The 23,832-nt window shown below is 47.8% G+C and overlaps 1 protein-coding gene across 2 annotated transcripts in view; it reads left to right on the top strand.

Moving 5' to 3' along the window:
* Window positions 1–23,832, top strand: part of tmem184ba (transmembrane protein 184ba) — a 96,842-nt gene that overhangs the window by 45,044 nt on the left and 27,966 nt on the right. For both annotated transcript variants that reach the window (XM_060849369.1, XM_060849370.1), the window contains exons 3-7: window positions 4,569–4,734; window positions 19,535–19,625; window positions 21,948–22,023; window positions 22,149–22,240; window positions 22,748–22,917. In XM_060849369.1, coding sequence (XP_060705352.1) covers window positions 4,569–4,734; window positions 19,535–19,625; window positions 21,948–22,023; window positions 22,149–22,240; window positions 22,748–22,917 — 595 coding nt within the window. The remainder of the gene's footprint in view (window positions 1–4,568; window positions 4,735–19,534; window positions 19,626–21,947; window positions 22,024–22,148; window positions 22,241–22,747; window positions 22,918–23,832) is intronic.

Genomic DNA, 23,832 nt, shown 5'->3' with positions numbered 1-23,832 from the left:
CCTGTTTGCAATCACCTCCTCACCTGCCTCCGCTATGGCAGCATAGCCTCAGGATAAGGAGGTCAACCATTTAAAACAGATGGAAAGAAGCTTCCTCACTCAAAGGCTTCTTTATCAATGGAGCTCCTTCCCCTGAGGATTGTGGCAGTTTCATCAGTGAATGTATGTAAGGCTGAGAGAGGGATTTCGTCTCTTGGGGAAAATACAAGGCAGTCCAGACGTAAAAAGGAAATTGCAGTTGAAGCTGAAAAGCAGCCTTGATGGGCTGAACGGTCTGCTCCTGCTCCTATTTTTTGAGTTCACACAACTGAAGCAAATGTCCCATCACTGACTGCTCAACTCCTCCATCCACACTGTGCATGACCTCCTCACGTCAAGTGAACATAAACACTCCATTGTAGCTCCTTTTGTGGGAATGTGGGCATCGCCAGCTGGGTTAGCCATTGCAGCCCGTTCCTAATTGCCCTTGAGAAGGTGGCAAGCTTCCTTCGTGCAATCCCACAATGTTGTTAGGACAACGGAATGCCAGGATCTTTAACCCAATGACACTGAAGGAACAGTGATCTGTTTCCAAGACATTTCTGATGAAGAGCCTATGCTCAAAATGTCAACTCTCCTGCTCCTCAGATGCTGCCTGACTGGCTGTGCTTTTCCAGCACCACACTTTTAGACTCTAATCTCCAGCATCTGCAGTCCTTACTTTCTCCTATTTCCAGGTCAGAGTGGTGAGTGGCATGGAGGGGGGTGGTGCTACCCTGTTTCTTGCCTTCCAGGTGGTAGCAACCATGGACATTCTCCCAACCTGCCTCCTATTAAAAACGCCATCCCTTATTCCCAATTCCTCCGCCTCTGCCGCATCTGTTCCCAGGATGACCACTTGCACCTTAGAAAATCCCAGATGACCTCCTTCTCCCAAGATCACAATTTCCATTCCCATGTGGTTGATGATGACTTCCAGCGCATCTCCTTCACTTCCCGCACCATCGCCCTTGAACCCCACCCCTCCCAACGCAACAAGGACAGAACCACCCTGGTCCTCGCTTTCCACCCCACCAAACTCTGTATATTGCATTATATTCCTCCACCTACAAACCAGTGATATATTCCCTCCCCACCCCCATCAGCATTCCAAGAGACCATTCTCCCCTCCCCCCCCCAAACCAGCCCACACCCAACTCTTGGCACCTTCCCCTGCCACCGCAGGAATTGCAAAACCTGTGCCCATGCTACTCCCCTCACCTCCGTCCAAGGCTCCAAAGGATCTTTACACATTCGACAAAGATTTACCTGTACCTCTACCAATGTCATCTATTGTATCTGTTGCACCCAGTGTGGTCTCCTCTACATTGGGGAGACAGGACACCTTCTCCCAGAACATCTCTGGGATGCCCACACCCACCAACCCCACCGCCCCAAAGCTGAACACTGCAACTCCCACGGTAAAAACAAGGACTGCAGATGCTGGAAACCAGAGTCTAGATTAGAGTGGGGCTGGAAAAGCACAGCAGGTCAGGCAGCATCCGAGGAGCAGGAAAATCGATGTTTCAGGCAAAAGTCCTTCAGGAATAGAGGCAGGGCGCCTGCAGAATGGAGAGATAAATGAGAGGGGGGTGGGGGTGGGGAGAAAGTAGCATAGAGTCAGAGGAGATGACCTGGGGGTTGCAGTGAGAGACAGACTCACTGAGAGTTTTGTAGAGAGAGGAGGAAAGTTTCTTCCAGGCAGGCATTCTTGCAAGAGGATTCGCAGTAGGGTTAAAATCAACTAGGTAAAAACAAGGACTGCAGATGCTGGAAACCAGAGTCTAAATTAGAGTGGGGCTGGAGAAAACGTCGATTTTCCTGCTTTTCGGATGCTGCCTGACCTGCTGTGCTTTTTCAACACCACTCTAATCTAGACTTCAACTCCCATTCCCACTCTGTCAAGAACATGCAGATCCTGGGTCTCCTTCACCGCCAAACCATTAGCACCCATTGCCTGGAGGAAAAACACCTCCTATTCTGCCTTGGGACCCTGCGACCATACAGGACCAATGTGAATTTCACCAGTTTCCTCATTTCGCCTCCCCCCACATTATCCCAGTCCCAAGCCTCTAACTCGGCACTGCCCTCCTGACCTGGCATTCACTCTTCCCATCTATCTGCTTCACCCTCTCCTTCCCCACCCACCCCCCCTTTGCTTTCATCCATCTATTGCTTTCTCAGTTACCTTCCTTCCCCCCCCCACCACAGCCCCACCCCTCTCCTATTTATCTCTCAGCCCCCCAGCCCACAAGCCTCATTCCTGATGAAGGGCTTATGCCTGAAACGTCGATTCTCCTGCTCCTCGGATGCTGCCTGACCTGCTGTGCTTTTCCAGCAACACATTTTCATCTCTGATCTCCAGCATCTGCAGGCCTCAATTTCTCTTTGGAAAGTGCTGTCAAAGGAGCTTTAGTGTGTTAATGCAGTGCATCTTGCAGCCAGTGGTGTGTACCATCTTTGAGGAGGAGTCTCCATGCAACCTGGAGAGGGCCACTGGTGTTGGGTTTCATCAGAGGGTCACCAAATTTCAAGGGAGGGGCAAGACTGAGAGGGCAGGCTCATCTTTGTAATCTCAGCCAGCACGGGAATTCTGCCTGGACTGTTGAAATCACTCTGCATTTTGGAGCAGCTAACCTGAGCTCGCTATGTTGGTGCTGGAGAGATGAATTATTGAATATCTTGAGTGGTTTAGCGCTAAAGCAGTTAGCTTGGCCCATGATGGTGTTGAGCTCTCAGGGAGTTGTTGGAGCTATGTCCATGCAATGTCCCCACTGGCTTATCACCGACTGTCCAAAAGCCATTTCCCTCTTCTTCCACCCTCCCCAGCGTTGGTGAATTAACTCTTCACAAAAGTGGATGGGAGTTGACATCCCGATGGTTCATTTGTGGAGGGCATTCACAGCAATGCCAGACTGAGGTCTCCTATTCCCCTGCCTGATGTTAAACGGAGCCTCGGGTCCCACCTGCAACTAGGAAAGTCACCCGAGTCCCACTCCTTCCCTCATTCCCAATGAAGAGCTTATGCTCGAAACGTCGATTCTCCTGCTCCCCGGATGCTGCCTGACCTGCTGTGCTTTTCCAGCACCACACTCTTCAACTCTGATCTCCAGCACCTGCAGTCCTCACTTTCTCCCGATTCCCACTGTGGACAACTCCACGTTTTTCTGTGTGGAATCATGAGACTCTTTCAGACCAGGAAGGCTCAGCAACGTGAATTCACATTCTCACAGCTCACTGTGACATCCTGTGGAGTTAGCTCTTTGATGGATGAAGCATGCTGGGAGAAAGTGAGGACTGCTGATGATGGAGATCAGAGTCAAAAAAAAAAGGTGGCGCTGGAAAAGCACAGCCGGTCAGGCAGCATCCGAAGAGCAGGAAAGTCGACACTTCGTGCATAAGTTCTTCATCAGGAATGTGGGGGGCCCAAGGGGGCTGATAGATAAATGGGAGGGGGGTGGGACTTGGGGGAGGTAGCTAGAACTGCAATAGGTAGATGAAGGTGGGGGAGAAGGTGATTGGTTGGAGAGGAGGGTGAGTAGATAGGTGGAAGAAAGATGGATGGGTAGGACAGATCATGAGGATGGTGCCAAATTTGGAAGATTGGATCTGGGATAAGGTGGGAGGAGGGGAAATGGGGAAACTGGTGAAATCCACATTGATGTGGTGTGGTTGGAGGGTGCCAAAGTGGAAGATGAAGTGTTCTTCCTCCAGGCAATGAGTGGCTAGAATTTGACGGTGGAGGAGGCCCAGGACTTGCACGTTCTTGGCGGTGTGAGAGGGAGAGTTGAAGTGTTCGGCCACAGGGCGGTGGGATTGTTTAGTGCGTGTCCCAGAGATGATCGCTGAAACGTACCACAAGGTGAATGAAGCATACTGTCTGCGACATGATCTATAAAGGCTAACTGCCACCAATTTTGGGAATGAAAGGAATCTCAGTGGGTGATGGTGATATCTAATGGCAATGTCAAGATCTGGTAATCTAGAGGCTCTGGATTTGAAACCTACGTCAAAAGCTAGTGGAACCTAAAACTGATTTTAAACAAATTGGAATATAAAGCTAGTCTCCCTAATAGGAGCAGTGCTGATGGTTGTACAAATGTATCGAGGTCTGTAATGTCTTTTTAGGGGAACAGACCTCCCATCCTGACCTGGTCTGGCCCATTAGGAGAAAGTGAGGACTGCAGATGCTGGAGAACACATTTTTAAGCTCTGGTCTGGTCCATTCTTGTGCTTGGGCTAACAAGCCACTTAGTTCAGGGGCAGTCAGGGACAGTGACACTTGCATCCCAGTTAATTGCATTGCCGTAAACCTGCCATTTTGGATGTGTAACATTTATCTGTCAAATAACCAAGGATGGGCCAAAAGACTTAATGACCCAGTTTTACAGCTTTAAATGTTCATTTCCAGTTTCATATTCTGTGGTGATACTCGTGACAGGACTTCACTGTTGCTGACTATTTTAACCTTGCCCCTCACTAGGTCCTGTTCCACTCTGCTGCCCTCCCCTCTCCTGTGCTGATAACTCCCTCTCTTTGTGTCTTGGTAGATCTACATGCATCTGCGATGTTACAGCACCCCGAATGAGCAGCGCTACATCGTCCGAATCCTCTTCATCGTCCCCATCTATGCTTTTGACTCGTGGTTGAGCCTCCTCTTCTTCACCAATGACCAGTACTATGTGTATTTTGATACAGTACGAGACTGCTATGAAGGTAGGTGAGCACAATAGCTGTGGGGGGCTTCGAGCAATGGTTACATCCCTCTCATTGTTTCTCAATCTCGGCTGTTCTCTCAGCTCCACTGTGGAGTTATGACGCTGGTCTAGCCCAAGGTCGTGAGTTCAAATCTTCCTGTAGCACTTTTAAAACTGGATTCAGTGAATTGAGTTGAAATGGTGATAAGCCATTATCTTGCTGGAAAACAAAACTGTCTGAAGGGGATGAATATATATCTCCCTCCCTCACCCGCTCACTAGTCTTTGAGTCTATAACCTGCTTCTTTCACTGTCTCTTTCTTTCTTTCTATCTCTCTCTCTCATTTTTTTTTCTACTTCCTCTCTTGTCCCAGCCCTCTCTCCCTTCCCACCTCCCCCTCCACCCCATCCCTTTTCTTTTGAACCCCCCATCCCTCTCTTCTCTCAACCCCCAATCTCTCTTCCTCTTCCCCATCCCTCTTTTCTCTCTCTCGTGCTCTCTCTTGCATTCTCCTTCGCTCGCTCTCATGCGCTCTTGATTTCTGTCTCTCTTCCTTTCCCCCATCCGCCTTCTCTCTCTCTCCCTCCATCCCTCTTCCCCTCCCTATGCCTCTTCTCTGTCTTCTCCCCCCCTCAGTCCACCTCTTTCCCCCCCCATCCCACTCTTTCCCCCCACCCTGACTCCATCCATCTCTTCTCTACCTCGCGCCTGTTTTTTTCTTTCTTCCTTGCTATCTCGCTCGTGCTGCTCAGTGTGCCCGTTGTGACCAGCAGTTCCCAGCAGTCAGCATGGCTTTCCCCAGCAAGGCCCTGATTCGGATGGATTTGATTTGGTCATTTATTTTTTCCCAGGGCCAGCCCAGCTGAGTAGGATTGGTACACATTTCTGGGTTGGTTATCACTGGCACCCAGCCACAGGAGGAGACCAAATACCCACGTGGCTTTTCTGATTCAATCTCCAGAATCCAACTGAATGCAGGCGCTGGAGCTCCCCAGTGAACATTGCATTAACTTTAAACTTCTCTCCCTTGTTTCTAAATCCCTCGTGGGCTCTTCCCTGTCTCTGTTAGCTCCTCCAATCCCACAGCCCTCCTCCAACCTCCCAGTTTTAATCCCTGCTCCAATGGCGGCTCTGCCTTGAGTTTAGATGGCCCAAAGCTCTGTCACCCCCTTCCCTAAACTCCTCCACGTCTCAACTTTTAAGAAGCCCCCAAAAACCTACTTGCCCTCCTGACCAAACCTCAGGCTATCGGATCCAGTGCATCCCAACAAAGAGACCTTGGAGTACAGGTTCCTTGAAAGTAGAGTCGCAGGTAGATAGGATAGGTGATAGATGAAGAAGGCATTTGGTATGCTTTCTTTTATTGGTCAGAGCATTGAGTGTAAGAGTTGGGGGGGTGTTGTTGCGGCTGTACAGGACATTGGTTTAGGCCACTTTTGGAACATTGTGAGGAATTCTGGTCTCCTTCCTATCAGAACGCTGTTGTGAAACTTGAAAGGGTTCAGAAAAGATTTACGAGGATGTTGCCAGGGTTGGAGGGTTTAAGCTACAGGGAGAGGCTGAACAGGCTGGGGCTGTTTTCCCTGGAGCATCAGAGCTGAGGAGTGACCTTATAGAGGTTTATCAAATCATGAGGGGCTTAGGTAGGGTAAATAGACAAGGTCTTTTCACTGTGTTGGGGAAGTCCAGAGCTAGAGGGCCTAAGGTTAAGGCTGAGAGGGGATAGATTTAAAAACTGACCCCAGGGGCAACTTTTTCACAGAAAGGGTGGTGCGTGTATGGAATGAGCTGCCAGAGGAAGTGGTGGAAGCTGGTACAATTACAGCATTTAAAAGGCATCAGATTGGTCAAATGAATAGGAAGTGTTTGGAGGGATATGAACATAGAACATTACAGCGTAGTACAGGCCCTTCAGCCCTCGATGTTGTGCTGACCTGTGAAACCAATCTGGGACTAGATTAATTTAGGAAATCTGGTTGGCATGGATGAGTTGGACCGAAAGTCTGTTTCCATGTTGTTATATCTTTATGACTCTATCTCCTGGTATGGTTTGCACCTCATCTCAATCCTAAGTGGTCTACACCCTCCCCTCTGACTGTGACCCCCGGTACAGGATTCCCTGGTCATTACAAACCTCCTTCCTACACTTGCTCTGTCTAGTCCAGTTGGAGTTTTATAGGCTTCTACCAGATCAACCCCTGAAGGATTTTGGGATGACAATAAAGGTGCTATGTAAATGTAAATCATTATTATAACATTAGAGCGAAACAGATTGGGACAGGTGGGTCACAGGTTTTAAAAGTTTGCCCTGCCCAGAGTAGAGCTGTGCTTCATATCTTGTCAGAGCATCTCCTTACTGGTCAGTTCGTTCCCAGCTACTCTCCATTATCCCAATGGGTGTCTGCATAAACCCTAAGGAGTGTCACAGATGAGCAAAATAAACTCTCAGCAACATGGTTGACTCTTATCTGTCCTCTGAAGTGACCACAACAAGACACTCAGAAGTGGAATGCTTGCAGTGCCGAAGCAGGCCATTCGGCTCATTGAGCCCCACTGACCCTCCGAAGAGATCCTTCCTCACTCGGAACTGGCTGAGGACAGACAGAATCCTGTCTCACAAGAGGAGCACAGAAGGATTCTTGTGACACGTTGGCAATGTCTCTACCTGTGGGCTTGGAGATCTGCGTTCTAGTCTCATCTGTTCCAGAGATGTCATAGCAGGTTGGTTAGTTTGGAAGTTTAGGAGCTTGTGAGGAATGAGGGTAGGGTTTGATCTGGTAGAAACCTATAAAACTCCAACTGGACTAGACAGAGCAAATGTAGGAAGGAGGTTTGTATGACCAGGGAATCCTGTATCAGGAGTCACAGTCAGAGGAGAGGGAGTAGACCACTTAGGATTGAGATGAGGCATAATAGCTTCACCCAGAGGGTGCGGAGCATGTGGAAATCGGGTGAGGCCAAAACATTGAATGTTTTCAAGTTAGGAGTTAGGGCTAAAAAGCTCAAAGTGTGTAAGGAGACAGAGTGGAACTGGGGACTGAGTTAGATGATCAGCTATGATCATATTGAATGGTGAAGCAGGCTCGAAGGGCCGAATGGCCTACTCCTGTTCTCTAGGATTAGAAGATATTTACCAGGGGAGCATGGAGTCAGGCTGTTGTTGCACTGCTGAATTCAAATCCTCACCTCACGCCCACCTCTGCAAGGTGAAAAGGTTGTGTGCACACTAAACTGAACCATCCAGTGAATGGTACTCATTCTGCCACTCCTTTGTGTTATCGGGTCTGTTTGCTCATCGGTAAAGGCGTTAATATTGACCGTGGCCTACACCCAAGGCTTCAGTGGGGACAGAAATCATGCACCCCAGGACTACGCCTGGCTCTCACCCCCTCCCCCAAACATGGGAGCCCCAGAGCCGGTGATGTAGCCCCCTTGACCCAGGTTCCTGTTTCCCACCTTCACTAAAACACAAATCGGCATTATTTTACACCACCTTTATTATGTTGCAACATACATGTTTCCACCGACTTGCGCATTAAGGTGTTGCCTGTGTATTTATTTACTGGATATCTCCATTGAAAAGTTAAGGGTTTTTTTTAGACCAGTTTCTTTCTTCAAAAAGCCTGATTGTTGAGTTTTATACGAATGGAATTTTTGAGCGATGCTTGCGTTGAGCCGGTATGAATCAAAGACTGAAAATGTTCACTTGAGTGAAATTGCCTCTCGAATGTCACTCCCTCATTTGAGATATTTCTAATCATAGGCTTCCTTCCTCTCTCCGTCGCTCTCGCTCTCGCGCTCGCGCTCTCTCGCTCTCGCTCTCTTGCTCTCCCTTTCGCACTCGCTCTCCCTCTTTCGCTCTCTCTCTCGCTCTCTCTGTCTCTCCCCATCCCCCCACTCCTCTCCCTCCCGCTCTTTCCTTTTCTGTCGCTCTTTTACTTTCTTTTCTCTCTCACCTGTGCACTCCCCGCCAAAGTCCCAGTGATTTGCCTCCACATTTCAGATTTGGATTGTGTCTACCTGCATTTATGAATCAATTCACTCAATTCCTCATTGATTAGTATTTACACGTTATCATTAACATCTGAAAGGCCAAGGAGAAAAACAGAAGAGGGGCTATCATCTCCCCTGTAAGCTTGAAGAAACTCCCATCCCATCTCCAAAAGGGTGGTGATGATCATGTGATTTGATTATTTTGTGGTTTCTGGTGTCCTGATCCTTTCCTTTCCAGGATCATACTTTGGTTCTGGAATTTTTGGAGTGTTCATCCCTGAAGAACGAAGATATACATTTATAGGATGTTTTCTGAAAGGTTATGAATTTCTCAGTCAAAGATCATGGTTTGGCATTCACTAAAATCTAGTTTTAGACAAGTGCACGTGGTAAACATCTGGAAAATTATTTTCCTTTCCGATCCCTTCACAGCCTTGTCCCCTCTATCTGTGTAATCTCCAACTCTACAAACTCCCAAGATGATGACCCTGCCTAACCTCTTGTGCATCCTAATTTTAATCATTAATAGCATTGGTTGCACCCCCCATAGTTGCAATGGCACCACATTCTAGGATTCTCTCCCTAGACCTCCCAACCCTTTACCTCGCTCTCTTTATTTATGACATTATCTCTATGACAGAGTTTTCATCTATTTGAGTTACAGGGAGAGACTGGATAGGCTAGGACCTTTTTCACTGGAGCGTAGGAGGTTGAGGGGGTGACCTTTATAGAGGTCTATAAAATGATGAGGGGCATGGATATGTTGAATATCTTTTCCCTTGGGTTGAAGAGCTCAAAATTAGAGGGCATTTTTTTTTAAGGTGAGAGGGGAATGATTTAGAAAAGGGACCCGAGGGGCAACTTTTTCAGGTAGAAAGTGATTCGTATGTGGAATGAACTGCTAGATGCAGGTACAGTTACAACATTTTAAAGACGTTTGGACAGGTACATGAATAGGAAAGGTTTAGGGGGATATGCGCCAAACACAGGCAAATGGGACTAGATTAGCTTGGGAAACCCGGTCAGTATAGACGAGTTGGACTGAAGGGTCTGTTTTTGTGCTGTAGACTCCAGTGACTTTGACTCCATGAGTATCATAGCCTCAAAATAAGAGGGGAACAGATTTAGGATGGAGTTGAGGAAGAACATCTTCATCCAAAGGGTTGTAAATCTGTGGAATTTCCTGCCCAGTTGAGGGTGCCTTGTTGAATGTTTTCAAAGCAAAGATAGATTTTTGAACAGGATAGGAATTACAGGTTGTGATGTGCGGGCAGATAAGAGGTGTTGAGTCCACAAGATGATCAGCCGTGATCTTATTGAATGACGGAGCAGGCTTGACGGGCCGGATGGCCTACTCCTGCTCCTAGTTCTTATCTCATGCTTTGTTTCATGATGCTCCTGTGTAGTCCTTTGGGACATTTCTTTTATATGAAAGGCACTATGGGAATGTCGGTTGTTGTGCAGCTGTTCACCTACTGCCAGTAAAGTCAAATGGTTACTTGCCTCCCTGCCCTGGCTCTAATTCATGTGGATGTTTTGACTGATGTTTATCCCGTTGGTACAATGCGGTCTGAGCCTTGCAAAGCCTTTTGTTTACAATGCTGAGCTGTGAAACCATCAACAGATGGCACACTCTGAGGTGGCAGCCATGTTTATTTGGCTTTCAGGCCTAAAAAAGGGGGCGGGGGAGGGGGGGTAGGATTTGGATGTTTGTTCAAAGGCCGTTGCCTAGCGATTGTGCTGTCGCTAATCTCTCCAGGGAATTCAGGAGCACAACATCTGCTCGGGTTGCTGAGGGAATGGTATGGGATGTGCAGGCAGGAAGGGAGTATGCAGCTATCACTGTTTCCCAGATTATATTTAAAGAGCCTGACTCCAGGCCTTGCTGTTTCAGACTTGTCTTTTTTAAGTAGTTCTGTTGTTGAAGCTTGAAGCAGATTTTAAACACCGTGTTTGTCTGAATACAAATATCTGTAATCCTCAGTGTAGAATTTGTCCTTTTTTTACAGCAGGCTTGTGTGAGAAAGGCTTTCTTTAGCAAATGTTATGTAGGGTTTTTTTTAGCAATAACATTCAGTTGATCTGGTAACCAATGACAGTAATAAAACTGCTCCTTTAATGGCTTTTTACTCTTTTCCCTCATCACGCCCCCTAATCTGCGGCATGGTGACTCAGTGGTTAGCACTGCTGCCTCACAGCGCCAGGGACCTGGGTTCGATTCCAGCCTCAGGCGACTGTCTGTGTGGAGTTTGCACATTCTCCCCGTGTCTGCGTGGGTTTTGTCTGGGTGCTCCAGTTTCCTCCCAAAATCCAAAAATGTGCGGGTTAGGTAGATTGGCCCGGCTAAATTGTCCACAGTGTTCAGCAATGTGTAGGCTAGGTGGGTTAGCCTTGGGGAATTCAGGGGTACAGGGATAGGGTAGTGGGGCGAGTCTGTGTGGGATGTTCTGCGGAGGGTTGGTGTCAACTTGGTGGGTTGAATGGCCAACTTCCACACTGTAGGGCTTCTATGAAGTCTCTCTCGATATGAAAACAAACCCCTTGTTTATCGAAACACAGATCCAGTTCCTATGGATTGCAGGGTGGCTAATGTAACCCCACAATGTAAGATGTGAGGCAAAGAGAAAACAGTGAATTATAGACTGACTTGTGTGATGTTAGTAGTGGGGACTAGTGATGGAACCCATTATAAAAGATTAAATAGTAGAACGCTTGGGATGTTGTATTGAATTTGAACAGGACATTGGTGAGTCCGCTTCTGGTGCACTGTTTCCAGTTCTGGTCGCCCTGTTATAGGAAGGATGTTGTTAAGCTAAAAAGGGTTCAGAAGGGATTTACCAGGATGTTGCTGGGAATGGAAGGTTTGAATTAAAAGGGGAGGCTGGTTAGGCCAGGACTTCTTTCACTGGAGTGTAGGAGGGTGACCTTATAGAGGTTTATATAAGGGTATAGATAAGGTGAATGGCAGGTGTCTTTTTCCTCAGGTGGGGGGGGATTTAAAAAATGGAGGAATATTTTTAAGATGAGTGAAGAAAGATTTTAAAAAGGTCACAGTGGACAATGTTTTTACAGAGAGTGGTTTGTGTATGGAATACACTTTCTGAGGAAGTAGTGGATGGGGTGGGGGGGGTACAGTTACAGCATTTAAAAGGCATTTGGATAAATACTTGAATAAGGAATGTTTGGAGGGGTATGGGCCAGGAGCAAGCAAGTGGGGCTGGTTTAGTTTGGGATTATAGTTGGCATGGACTGGTTGGACCAAAGGGTCTGTTTCCATGCTGTATGATAGGATTGGATAGAGTTACCATGGATTTACAGAAGGGAAGGTATGCTTGCTGGAATATTTTGAGGATGTGTCTAGTCATAGAGTCATAGAGATGTACAGCACGGAAACAGACCCTTCAGTCCAACCTGTCCCTACCGACCAGATATCCCAACCCAATCTAGTCTCGCCTGCCAGCACCCGGCCCATATTCCTCCAAATCCTTCCTATTCATATACCCATCCAAATGCCTCTTAAATGTTGGATTTGTACCAGCCTCCACCACTTCCTCTGGCAGCTCATTCCATACACGTACCATCCTCTGTATGATAAAGTTGCCCCTTAGGTCTCTTTTATATCTTTCCCCTCTCACCCTAAACCTGTGCCCTCTAGTTCTGGACTCCCCGACCCCAGGGAAAAGACTTTGCCAATTTACCCTATCCATGCCCCTCATAATTTTGTAAACCTCTATAAGATCACCCCTCAGCCTCCGACGCTCCAGGGAAAACAGCCCCAGCCTGTTCAGCCTCTCCCTATAGCTCAAAACCTCCAACCCTGGCAACATCCTTGCACATTTTTTCTGAACCCTTTCAAGGTTCACAACATCTTTCCAAGAGGAAGGAGACCAGAATTGCACGCAATATTCCAACAGTGGCCTAACCAATGTCCTAAACAGCCGCAACATGACCTCCCAACTCCTGTATTCAATACTCTGACCAATAAAGGAAAGCATAACAAGCGCCTTCTTCACTATCCTATCTACCTGTGACTCCACTTTTAAGGAGCTATGACTCTGCACTCCAAGGTCTGTTTGTTCAGCAACACTCCCATGGACCTTACCATTAAGTGTATAAGTCCTGCTAAGATTTGCTTTCCCAAAATGCAGCACCTCGCATTTATCTGAATTAAACTTCATCTGCCATGTCTCAGCCCAGTTGATTGTGTGGAGGAGGGGGAGAGCAGGGGCGAGCCAGTGGATGTGGTTTACATTCCATTCTGCTGTAACGTGCGTTTCTTCAACGTGAATTGGCTTCAATGTGTTTGAAGAATTTACACTGTTTTTTGTAGAACGCGAACTTTCCTTACCTGTATTGGCTCTGGCGTGATTCTGGACCCCATTAGTTTAAACGGCATGGCTGTTGTACAATTTTCTAATAATGCGAGAATGGAGCTATCACATTATTATCAGAACCAACTGTACTTGGATTTTCGGTGACGTTCCATGTAGGTGTGCAACATTTAAACCACATGGGATTACCCCTTTCCTCTAATCTCTCTCCCGGCTCTGAGGTCCAAACGGGGAGCAATGTCCTGAGCTGGAAGTCAGTGCTGCGATCGGGCTGCCAGTACTGGTCACCATGTGTGCAATGTCCAGGATCCTGCAGATGTACACAGCCTCGAGGGAATGTTCCATGGAACTGGGGGACTTGGCAGACTGGAAACTGAGATTAGGGATAAACAGGCCTTTTTTTTTCCCTGAGTGACTGGCAGTGATGAGTGAGGTACTGCAGAGATCAGTGCTTGCACCCCAGCTAATCACAACGTGTATTCGTGAGTTGGAAGAGGGAACGAAATGTAATATCTCTTTAAGTGTGTGAACTGTGGGGCGGGTGAGCTGTGAGGAGGATGTGAGAGGAATCAGGCATGCTTCAGTGTGATTTAGACAAGTTGAGTGAGTGGGTGAATGTGTGGCAGATGCACTATAGTGTGAGATTATCTTTGGTAGCAGAAATAGGAATTATTATCTGGGAATAAATTGGGAAAGGGAGAGGGTGCAACATGTTTTGGATGTCTTTGCACACCAGTCGCTGACGCAAGCATTGCGGGAGCAGCAGGTAGTGAAGAAGGCACATGGTTTGTTGGCTTTCGTAGCAAGAGGATTGGAGTACAGAGCCCTAGTGAGAGCACAGTTGGAGTATCGTGTGCAGCTTTGGTTTCCTTATCTGAGGAAGGATTATTGTAGAATAATCAAAGTGTGGAAGCAGGCCATTCAGCCCATTGAGTCCACACCATCCCTCCCAAGAGCATCCCATCCAGACCCCTACCCTATAACCCTGCATTTCCCCATGGCTAGCCCCACCCCTAGCCTACAGATCCCTGGACACTATGGGGTAATGTCGCACAGCCCATTCACCCTAACTTACATGTCTTTGGACTGTGGTGTGACATCAGAGCACCCGGAGGAAGCATATGCAGATACAGGGAGAACGTGCCAACTCCACACAGTCACCTGAGGCTGGCATCGAACCCGGGACACTAGCGCTGTGAGGCAGCAGAGCCACCGTGCCACCCGGATCTTCTGGCAATGAAGTGAGTGCAATGAAGGCTTGGCAGAGTGAATCCTGGGATCGCAGGACTAATGTATGAGGAGAGACTGGATCAGTTGGAGTTTAGAAGAATGAGAGGGTGGGGGAATGATAGTTGATCGTGCCTTTTGGTGGGTAGTTGATGCTCATGTATCCAGGTGGCTAGTTTCCTGTCTGTTTGTCCAATCATCTCCAAAATCGCAATGATATTGTTTATTTGCATCATTTGAGGGGGCCCTGACCCAGGGACCACGATTATTGCTCACTTACACAGTGAAGAGTGTGGTATTCGTCTTGTCTGTGATGGGGATAAGAGAGCGAGAGAGAGTTTATTTCACACTCACTAAGAATTTGTGCTGCTTTCATGAGTAAATAACCTGAAATATTTAGACATTAGAAGTTTGCTCCCTCTCACTCCCCCTCTCTGTCTGAGGATCCCTCACTGTAGTTGAGCTAAATCAAACCCTGTTTTTGATGAGCTCACTGCATCACTTGTTAGCCTCTAGACAGAAGCGTAGGCCATCTGTTGTCCACGTGCGCTCCATTCAGCTTCAGCAGAGTTTGCTCAAGGCGTCTGACAGATGAGAATTCTTTTCAGTCTTGCCTCTCTTCCCTTGTGGTTTAGTGTACAATAATTTAGCTCCCTTGCTGTCACTGTGCTGCCTACTCCTGCAGACCAGAGGGCCTAGCTTGTCCTTGCCTCCTTGCTCTCAGTTGGTGAGGGGCTCTGGTTCCTTCCCAGTGGGATGTGTCTACTCCTGGCCGCTCGTCCGCGTAACTGGAGCCACCCATGCGTCAGTGGGAATAGGCACAGCGGGGCTGCTTGACCCTGTGCAGATGATGGAACTTTACTTAAAGAGGATGCCCCAGTATGCCCGCACCTGTCTCCCGCTTGCTGCAGTGCTCCAGTGAAGCTCAGCGCAAGTTGGAAGAACAGCATCTCATTTTTCCCTGGGGAACTGTACAGCCTTCTGGATTGTTTTGAGTTCAGCAATTTTGGGGCTTGAATCTCCCATGTCGTTCCTCCAACCCTCACACACCAGGCTTTGTTATCTCATTGGTCTGCTATTACACACAGCCCATTGTTAGCAGCTATTCATCCTCGCAGGCTGATCATTATCCACTCCTTTGTCTGTCCAACTGTTCTTCTCTTTCTCTTTGGTCTCTATCTCCACCTGTCATTTACTCCTTACCCTCTTCGTCCCACCCTACATGCATCACGTAGGCGAGGAGACTAGGACCCGTGGACACAGCCTTAAAATTAGAGGGGGTCAATTCAGAACAGAAATGCGGAGACATTTCTTCAGCCAGAGTGGTGGGCCTGTGGAATTCATTGCCGCAGAGTGCAGTGGAGGCCGGGACGCTAAATGTCTTCAAGGCAGAGATTGATAGATTCTTGATGTCACGAGGAATTAAGGGCTACAGGGAGAATGCGAGTAAGTGGAGTTGAAATGCCCATCAGCCATGATTGAGTGGCGGAGTGGACTCGATGGGCCGAATGGCCTACTTCCACTCCTATGTCTTATGGTCTTATCACATCTAGACAGGACCGTTAAGAAGGTGTTTAGCACACTTGCCTTCATTGCACAGGTAGGAGTTGGGACCCCATAGGATGTTGGTGAAGCCCCTTCGGGAGGACTGTGTCCAGTTCTGGTCGCCCTGTTATACGAAGGATATTATTAAGCTGGAGAGTGTTCAGAAAAAAATCACCAGGATGTTGCTGGGAATGGAGGGTTTGAGCTATAAGGAGGGGCTGGACAGGCTGGGACTTTTAACATCGGATAGACAGGCAGAAAACTTGCCACCAGGATATATGAACGCCAACTGGCCAACAAAAGACATGACCCACTGTCACTCGTATCCTTACATACAGGCAAAGGACACCACTTCGACTGGGACAACTCATCCATCCATGGACAGGCTAAAGAGAGCCATGCACGGGAATTCCTCGAGGCCTGGCATTCAAACCGGAACTCCATCAATGAACACCTTGATTTCGAGCCCATGCACTATCCTTTGAGAGAAAAAAAATTAGAAATGATATCCCCCACCTTAAGAAAGTGGGATATTCCACCAGCTTCTCACCAGAGGCACACTGATGGTGTTACCTAGTAACGAAACATCTGAAAATGAACCTTGAAGCTCAGTGAGCAAACTTGCAACCTGAACTTTTTACTGGAGCGTAGGAGGGTGAGGGGTGACCTTTTAGAGTCAAGAGTTGTACAGCACAGAATGAGGCCCTTCAGTCCAACTGGTCCATGCTCACCAGAGATCACAACTTGATCTAGTCTCATTTGCTGGCAATATGCCCATATCCCTCTAAACCCTTCCTGTTCATTTCCCCATCCAGATGCCTTTTAAATGTATTTGTGCTCGCCTCCACCACTTCCTCTGACAGCTCGTTCTGTACACATAGCTCCCTCTTCATGGAAAGGTTGCCCCTTAGGTCCATTTTATATCTTTCCTCTCTCATCTTAAACCTAAGCCTCCTGCTGTCAGACTCTCCCACGCTAGGGAAAAAAAACCTTGGTAATTCAGCCCATCCATGCCCCTCATGATTTTATAAACCACTATAAGGTCACCCCCCCAGCCCCCAACGCTCCAGGGAATACAGCCTCAGCCTATTCAGCCTCTCCCTATAGCTCAAACCCTCCAACCTCCTTGTAAATCTTTCCTGAGCCCATTCAAGTTTAACAACATCTTTCCTACAGCGGGGAGACCAGAATTGAATGCAGTTTTCCAAAAGTGGCCTAACCAATGTCCTGTACAGCTGCAACCTGGTGCCCCAGCTCCTATACTCTACTCACTGACCAATAAAGGCAACAGCTCCAACAAATAATGTTGGGTATAGATGAGGTGACTGGCAGGCGTCTTTTCCCTAAGTTGGGAGATTTCGAGATTAGGGCACACTTTTTTAAGGTGAGAGGAGAAAGATTTGAAAAATGCATGAAGGGCAATGTTTTTTACACAGCGAGTGGTTCATGTGTGGAATGAACGTCCAGAGGAAGTGGTGGATGCAGACACAGTTATGATATTTAAAAGACATTGGGTTAAGTACATGAATAGGAAATGTTTGGAAGGATATGGGCCAAGCGCAGGCAGTTTAATGTGGGATTGTGGTTGGCATGGACTGGTTGGGCCAAAGGATCTGTTTCCGTGCTGTTTGCCTCTATAACCTTCGATTTTGTAAATTAGGGAAACAAATCTGCCATCCTTATCCTCTCTGGCCTATCATGTAGTTGACCCTCTGGCATAGCAAGTTACTCAGTCGGAGGGCATTTAGGATGGCCAACATGTGCTGGCCTTGCCCAGATCCCATGAAGGAGTAATCTTTCAAAAAAGGGCCAGTAAATGGCTCAAGTGTAGGAGTTTGTGTGTGTGTGTGTGTCTGTGTATGTACGCACACGTGTGTGTATAGCATGAGGTATGTATCTCTCTGCTGCGTCTTGGTGACTGAGCAGTCGGGTTTGATTAACCATGAGCCAAGTGTCTCATGTTTTGCCACGTGCTCCTGAGCCACAACAGGTCGGGTCATTGAGCAGAAATCCTTGGGTTACTTTTTGACAGCAGCATTCTAGCGTGAAGGGAAATTGTCTGGAATCTGGGTTCTTTCGAAAACGAAGGAGGTTGCTTTGTTCATTGCACCCCTCAACTAACAACACCAGACCCCCCCTCAACCAACACACACACAGACACTCACTCTCTTGCTTTCTCTGTCTCTGTGTGTGTGTCTCTCTCTCTCTCTCTCAGCCTGTGTGTGTGTGTGTGTCTCTCTGTCTCTCTCTCTTTCTTTCTTCTCCCTCTCTCTGCCTGTCTGTGTGTCTCTCTCTCTCTCTCTGTGACTCTTCTTGTCTCTCTCTCTCTCTCTGTCTTTCTCTGTGTGCATCTCTCTTTGTATGTGTCTCTGTCTGTTTGTGTGTGTGTCTCTCTCTCTGTCTTTCTGTCTCTCTCTTTCCCTGTGTGTGTGTCTCTCTCTCTGTCTCTGTGCGCGTCTCTCTTTTTATGTATCTCTCTCTCTGTGTCTCTGTCTCTCTGTGTCTCTTGCTCCCTGTGTGTGTGTGTGTGTGTCTCTCTCTCTCTCTCTGTCCACGTTATAATGCACATTACTCTTTCTAGTAGAGCTGTATCTTTTTAAAATCCTTGAAAAGGCCAGGGCTAATTAAAGTCATCTGTGTAGATTTTATTTTTAAACAAAATACGAATTCCCCGGATAGCGTGTGATGAGGCCAGTGTCCTTCCCCATAAAAGCTGTAAGGAGATGGGAAATGGGAACTGAGAAGGCCATTTAGCCCCCTCCTAGCCTGCTCCTTGTCATTCAATAAGGTCCTGGTTGGTCTGGTTATGTCCTGAGCTCCAAGCTCCTATAACCCCCTCCTCTCTTGTTGTCTATCTCAGCTCTGAATAAATGTGGGGGAGGGGGGAATTGCCCAGTGGTATTTTTGCTCACCTATTAATCCAGAGGCTGAGGTAATGTTCGGGGCAGCTGTGTTCAACTCTTGCCATTCATTTTGCATTCCGTTATAATCTGGAATCATTATTGCTATTCATCAAGGAAAAACTCATCTGGTTCACTAACGACCTTCAAGGAATGAAATTTGTCATCCGTGTCTGGTCTGGCCTACATGTGACTCCAGACCCACAGCAATGTGGTTGATTCTTAACTGCCCTCTTGGCAGTTAGAGATAAGCAATAGATTTGTAGAATCCCTACAGAAAGAGGCCATTGGGCCCATTAAGTCTGCACTAACCCTCTGAAGAGCATCCCGTTCCAAACCTAGACCCCTTTCCCATCCCTGTAACCCTGTGTTTCCCATGGCTAACCCACCTAACCTACACATCCCTGGACACTATGGGGCAATTTCTCATGGCCAGTCCACCCACCCTAATGCCACACGGGGTTACTGTCTGTGTGGAGTTTGCACATTCTCCCTGTGTCTCTCTGAGTTTCCTCCAGGTGCTCTGGTTACCTCCCACAATCTAAAGATATGCAGGTTAGGTGGATTGGCCATGCTAATTCGCCCACAGGGATGTGCAGGCCAGGTGGGTTAGCTATGGAAAATGTGGGGTTACAGGGATAAGGTGAATGGTCTTCAGAGGGTTAGTGTGGACTTGATGGGCCAAATGACCTGCTTCCACACTCTAGGGATTCTGTGACTAAACTCCGGGTCCTGGTGCTAACTTATCAGAAGCTTAGAGTAGAATCTTGCTGTTGTGTCACTTTCTGACTGACTCACTTTCTCTCGGTCTCTCTCCTTCAGCCTTCGTGATCTACAATTTCCTCAGCCTCTGTTATGAGTACCTGGGAGGAGAGAGTGCCATAATGTCGGAGATTCGAGGCAAACCCATCGAGTGAGTCTCCCACATTCCTCGTTGTGTCATTCTGTCAACTTCACCTGAGGTTGCCGACGGTGATCAAACCTATTCCTGGAGGTTTCATTGATATGTTGCCGCGTTCCAGATGTGATTTCACCAGCGTGTCCGTTCTTGTGTCTGCCTGCACCAATTGGAAAGCAGAAAAACTGTCATCATCCCAATGCATGATGGTCCACTGTTGGCCAAGTAACCTTTTATTCCTTGTTTTTGCTCTATAAACTGGAATGTTTGAAGAAAATGACCCAAATACTCCCCAATACTGCGGATGTGGTCTGGCAGTATCTGAAAATTGTTATGCCACAGAAAGGCACCATTCTGCCCATCATGTCAGCTCTGATTCTGACCCCTCGTGCCAATCTCCTGTCTTTTTTAGTGTCCAAATAACCATCCAGTCACGCCCCCCTGAATGCCCCGGTTGAACTTGCCTCCATTCCCTAACCATTCATAGAATAGAATCCCTACTGTGTAGAAACGGGCCCTTCGGCCCAATAAGTCTACACTGACCCTCAAAAGGAAACCCATTCCCCATTACTCTACATTTACCCCTGCCTAATGCCTCTAACCTACACATCCCTGAACACTGTGGGCAATTTAGCATGGCCAATCCACCCTAACCTGCACATCTTTGGACTGTGGGAGGAAACCAGGGCACCCGGAGGCAACCCACGCAGACACGGGGAGAATATGCAAACTCCACACAGACAGTTGCCTGAGGCTGGAATCTAACCTGAGTCCCTGGCGCTGTGAGGCAGCATGCTAACCACTAAGCCACTGTGCCACCCCGATGTGAGGGAAGATAAGTTTTTTTTCCCCACCCTTGCTTTGTTTGCACAGTAAATCTATTCCTCCCTTTCGATTTTTTTTTCCTTTTATGAGTGGGACCAGCTTCTCCCTCTCTATTCCATCCAGCTCTCTCATGATTTTGAAAACCTCTATCAAATCACCTCTCAGCTGCCTTCTGTCCTAGGGGAACAGTCCCAATGCCTTTGACCTATCCTCATTCCTGAGGTTACTCATACCTGGAACCATTCCTTGTAAAAATTGCATTCTCTCCAGTGCTCTCACACCTTTCCTATAATGTGGTGCCCACACCTGCAGACGATCCTGCAGCTGAAGAGAAAGCGAGGACTGCAGATGCTGGAGAGTCAGCTTCGAAAAGTTCCAAAAAGGAGCAAAAGGGTCTTCTGCCCGAAATGTCGACCCTCCTGCATCTTCGGATGCTGCCTGTGAAGATCTAGACCCCCTTGCAGGGCGCCTCGGTTCAAGATCGGTCAGAAGAATCAAGAGAACGGTCTGTTTAAAGCAAGGTTACCAGTTTAATAAATTAAAGCAGCCTGAAGCAGATTTGTCCAGCAACACGGAGGTTAAAAACTTCTGTATTCCGTGGAGAAATGGCCCAATTACATTCGAAAATGCACATTATTTATATTTTTGTTAAAAGATAGTACAGCCTTAACAGGTTAATCCAATGATATTTCCGGGGAAAGGGTTCTTAATTTACGTAAATCACCATCTCATGCTAACAGTTCAAGGTTAGTTCAAACATCAAATCACTGTCTTATGATTCATATTATGAAAAATCCACTGTTCTCTCTTATCTCTAAATACAACCAACTTAGCAAAGCATCAGTTCAAGTTCACAGAGGCAAATCATTACTTGCAGCCACTTTGTTGTGTCATTTTAAATTGAAAAGCCACATCCTAAATTCAAATTTTAGATCCTCACCTGACCTACTGTGCTTTTCCAGCACCACACTTTTCAAAAGTACAGCTGAGGTTAAGCAAGTATCTCATTACAAGTTCAACACCACCTCCTTGTTCTTCTACCCTATGCCCGTGTTACTAGAGCAGAGGATACTGTTTGCTTCATTAACTGCTCTCACCTCCTGTCCCGCCAGTGATCTGTGCCTGTACACTTACAGCAAGTTTGGATAGATTAGATTACTTACAGTGTGGAAACAGGCCCTTCGGCCCAACAAGTCCACATCGACCCGCCGAAGCGCAACCCACCCATACCCCTACATTTACCCCTTACCTAACACTACGGACAATTTAGCATGGCCAATTCACCTGACCCGCACATCTTTGTGATTGTGGGAGGAAACCGGAGCACCCGGAGGAAACCCAAGTAGACATGGGGAGAATGTGCAAACTCCACACAGTCGCCTGAGTCGGGAATTGAACCCGGGTCTCGGGCACTGTGAGACAGCAGTGCTAACCACTGTGCCACCGTGCCGCCCACTAGATCTGTCGCTGCTGATGCTGGGATTAGTCCTAACCAGGTGTACTCTCTTTTAGGTCCAGCTGTATGTACGGTACTTGCTGTCTCTGGGGGAAGACATACTCCATTGGATTTCTACGCTTCTGTAAACAGGTACAATTTGCACTTTGACCATCACGATGCCAGTTCTCACCTGGCCCTTTTCTCTCTTGCGCCCTCTCTTGCTCGCTGTTTCTGACTCTTTGCAATGGCTGAATGCCGTCTGCTTGTGCTTACAGGCCACCCTGCAGTTCTGTGTGGTGAAACCGCTGATGGCCATTATTACCGTCATCCTCCAGGCTTTTGGGAAGTACAAGGACGGAGACTTCAAGTGAGCAACCACGTAACCTTATCGTTTCTGACTCTCTCGCGTCCCCTTTGCCCACTGCCACGGCAGATGTCGCCTAGCGATGCCAGTCCGAGGCTGGTGCAACCCACCTGTCGTTGGTGACCTGGAGGGGATTTGTGTCTGTGGGTGTAATTCTGTGGTGGCATCATTGAATCTTCACAAGTAGCTTTCTCATTGTGGGTAGGGACCTCTGTGAGGACAGAGAGAGTTCCAAAGTAGAAGTTCCCTCACACTCCATAGATGTGTAGGTTATTTGGATTGGCCATGCTAAATGGTCCACAGTGTTCAGGGATGTGTAGGTTAGGTGCATTAGTCAGGGGTACTGTAGAGTAATAGGGTAGGGGGAATGGGTCTGGGTGGGATACCCTTTGGAAGGTTGTGTGGACTTGTTAGACCAAATGGCCTGTTTCCACACTGTGGGGATTCAATGATAATGACTCTACCTCTCTAAGCGATGTTTAACTGGCATCTTTCTCTCCTCACATCCAGCGTCGCCAGCGGCTACCTCTATGTCACTATTGTGTATAATATCTCGGTCAGCCTCGCTCTCTACGCTCTCTTCCTGTTCTACTTTGCCACACGGGAACTCCTCAGTCCCTACAGCCCGGTGCTCAAGTTCTTCATGGTGAAGTCGGTCATCTTCCTGTCCTTTTGGCAAGGTGAGAGCTCCCACCGAGAAACAGGTGCGGTCATGGGCGGTGGGGAGGGGGAAAGTGTAGACCCAGCTGCCCCGAATGGCCTGAGGCAGCGATTTGTCTGGAACTTCCAAAAAGGATGTGGGTGAATGGAAATACAATAGTTCCTTCCCCGTACCTGCGGGGAATACGTTCCAAGATCTACCATGGAAGCCCAAAACCATGGATAGGAACGAACCCATTCATTTAATTAGGAAATTCACCTTCCCAGCAGCCCCCTGGTCGCCATTTCTGGAAGGTTCCCTGTAATATCTCCTCCAGGCCGCAGTTAACTGAAACCACGGAAACTGGACCCGTGGAATCTGGGATCACCCTGTATTACAAAGATTGGGGCATATTGGATGGAACTATCAAATAGCTAGCACAAGAACAGTAGGATGAATGGCCTCCCATTACTCCATCTCTCTAAGGCAAATATATATTTTAAATGATGTGCTTTCTTTAAAACAAAAGGCGAGAGGTTGTGAAGGAAATTGGGAGACATGTTAAGTTGGAATTTTGTTTTAATGGTGATGGCTTGGAAAGGACAGGGAAGTGGATATCCTCCGAGGCCTCCTGTGATTGGTGGACCCGGTTTTTGTTCCTTTGTGAGTCACGTTGCCTCAGTATCATTCCCGGATCTCCCACTGTAGCAGGGGGTGGGGTCTGTAGATATTTTTTAACCAACCCCATTCAGAGGTGTTATGACCCGTCGCTGGGGCAGGTGCGACTTCAACTCTGGGCCTCCCAGCTTGGAGGCACAGACATTGCCACCACCCCACAAGAGCACTGCTCGTAGCTGGTTGTTGGCATGAGAATGAGATCTGTCATGGCCTGTGGTGGGGGTGAGGAAGCAATGCCCCAACTCCCGCCCCCCCCCCCCCCCCCCCCCACTCAACT

The sequence above is a fragment of the Hemiscyllium ocellatum genome, chromosome 33, assembly GCF_020745735.1.
Source record: "Hemiscyllium ocellatum isolate sHemOce1 chromosome 33, sHemOce1.pat.X.cur, whole genome shotgun sequence".
In the NCBI taxonomy this organism is placed as follows: domain Eukaryota; kingdom Metazoa; phylum Chordata; class Chondrichthyes; order Orectolobiformes; family Hemiscylliidae; genus Hemiscyllium; species Hemiscyllium ocellatum.
The sequence above is the reverse complement of the archived record's forward strand: the minus strand, read 5'-3'. Positions and strand labels throughout refer to the sequence as shown.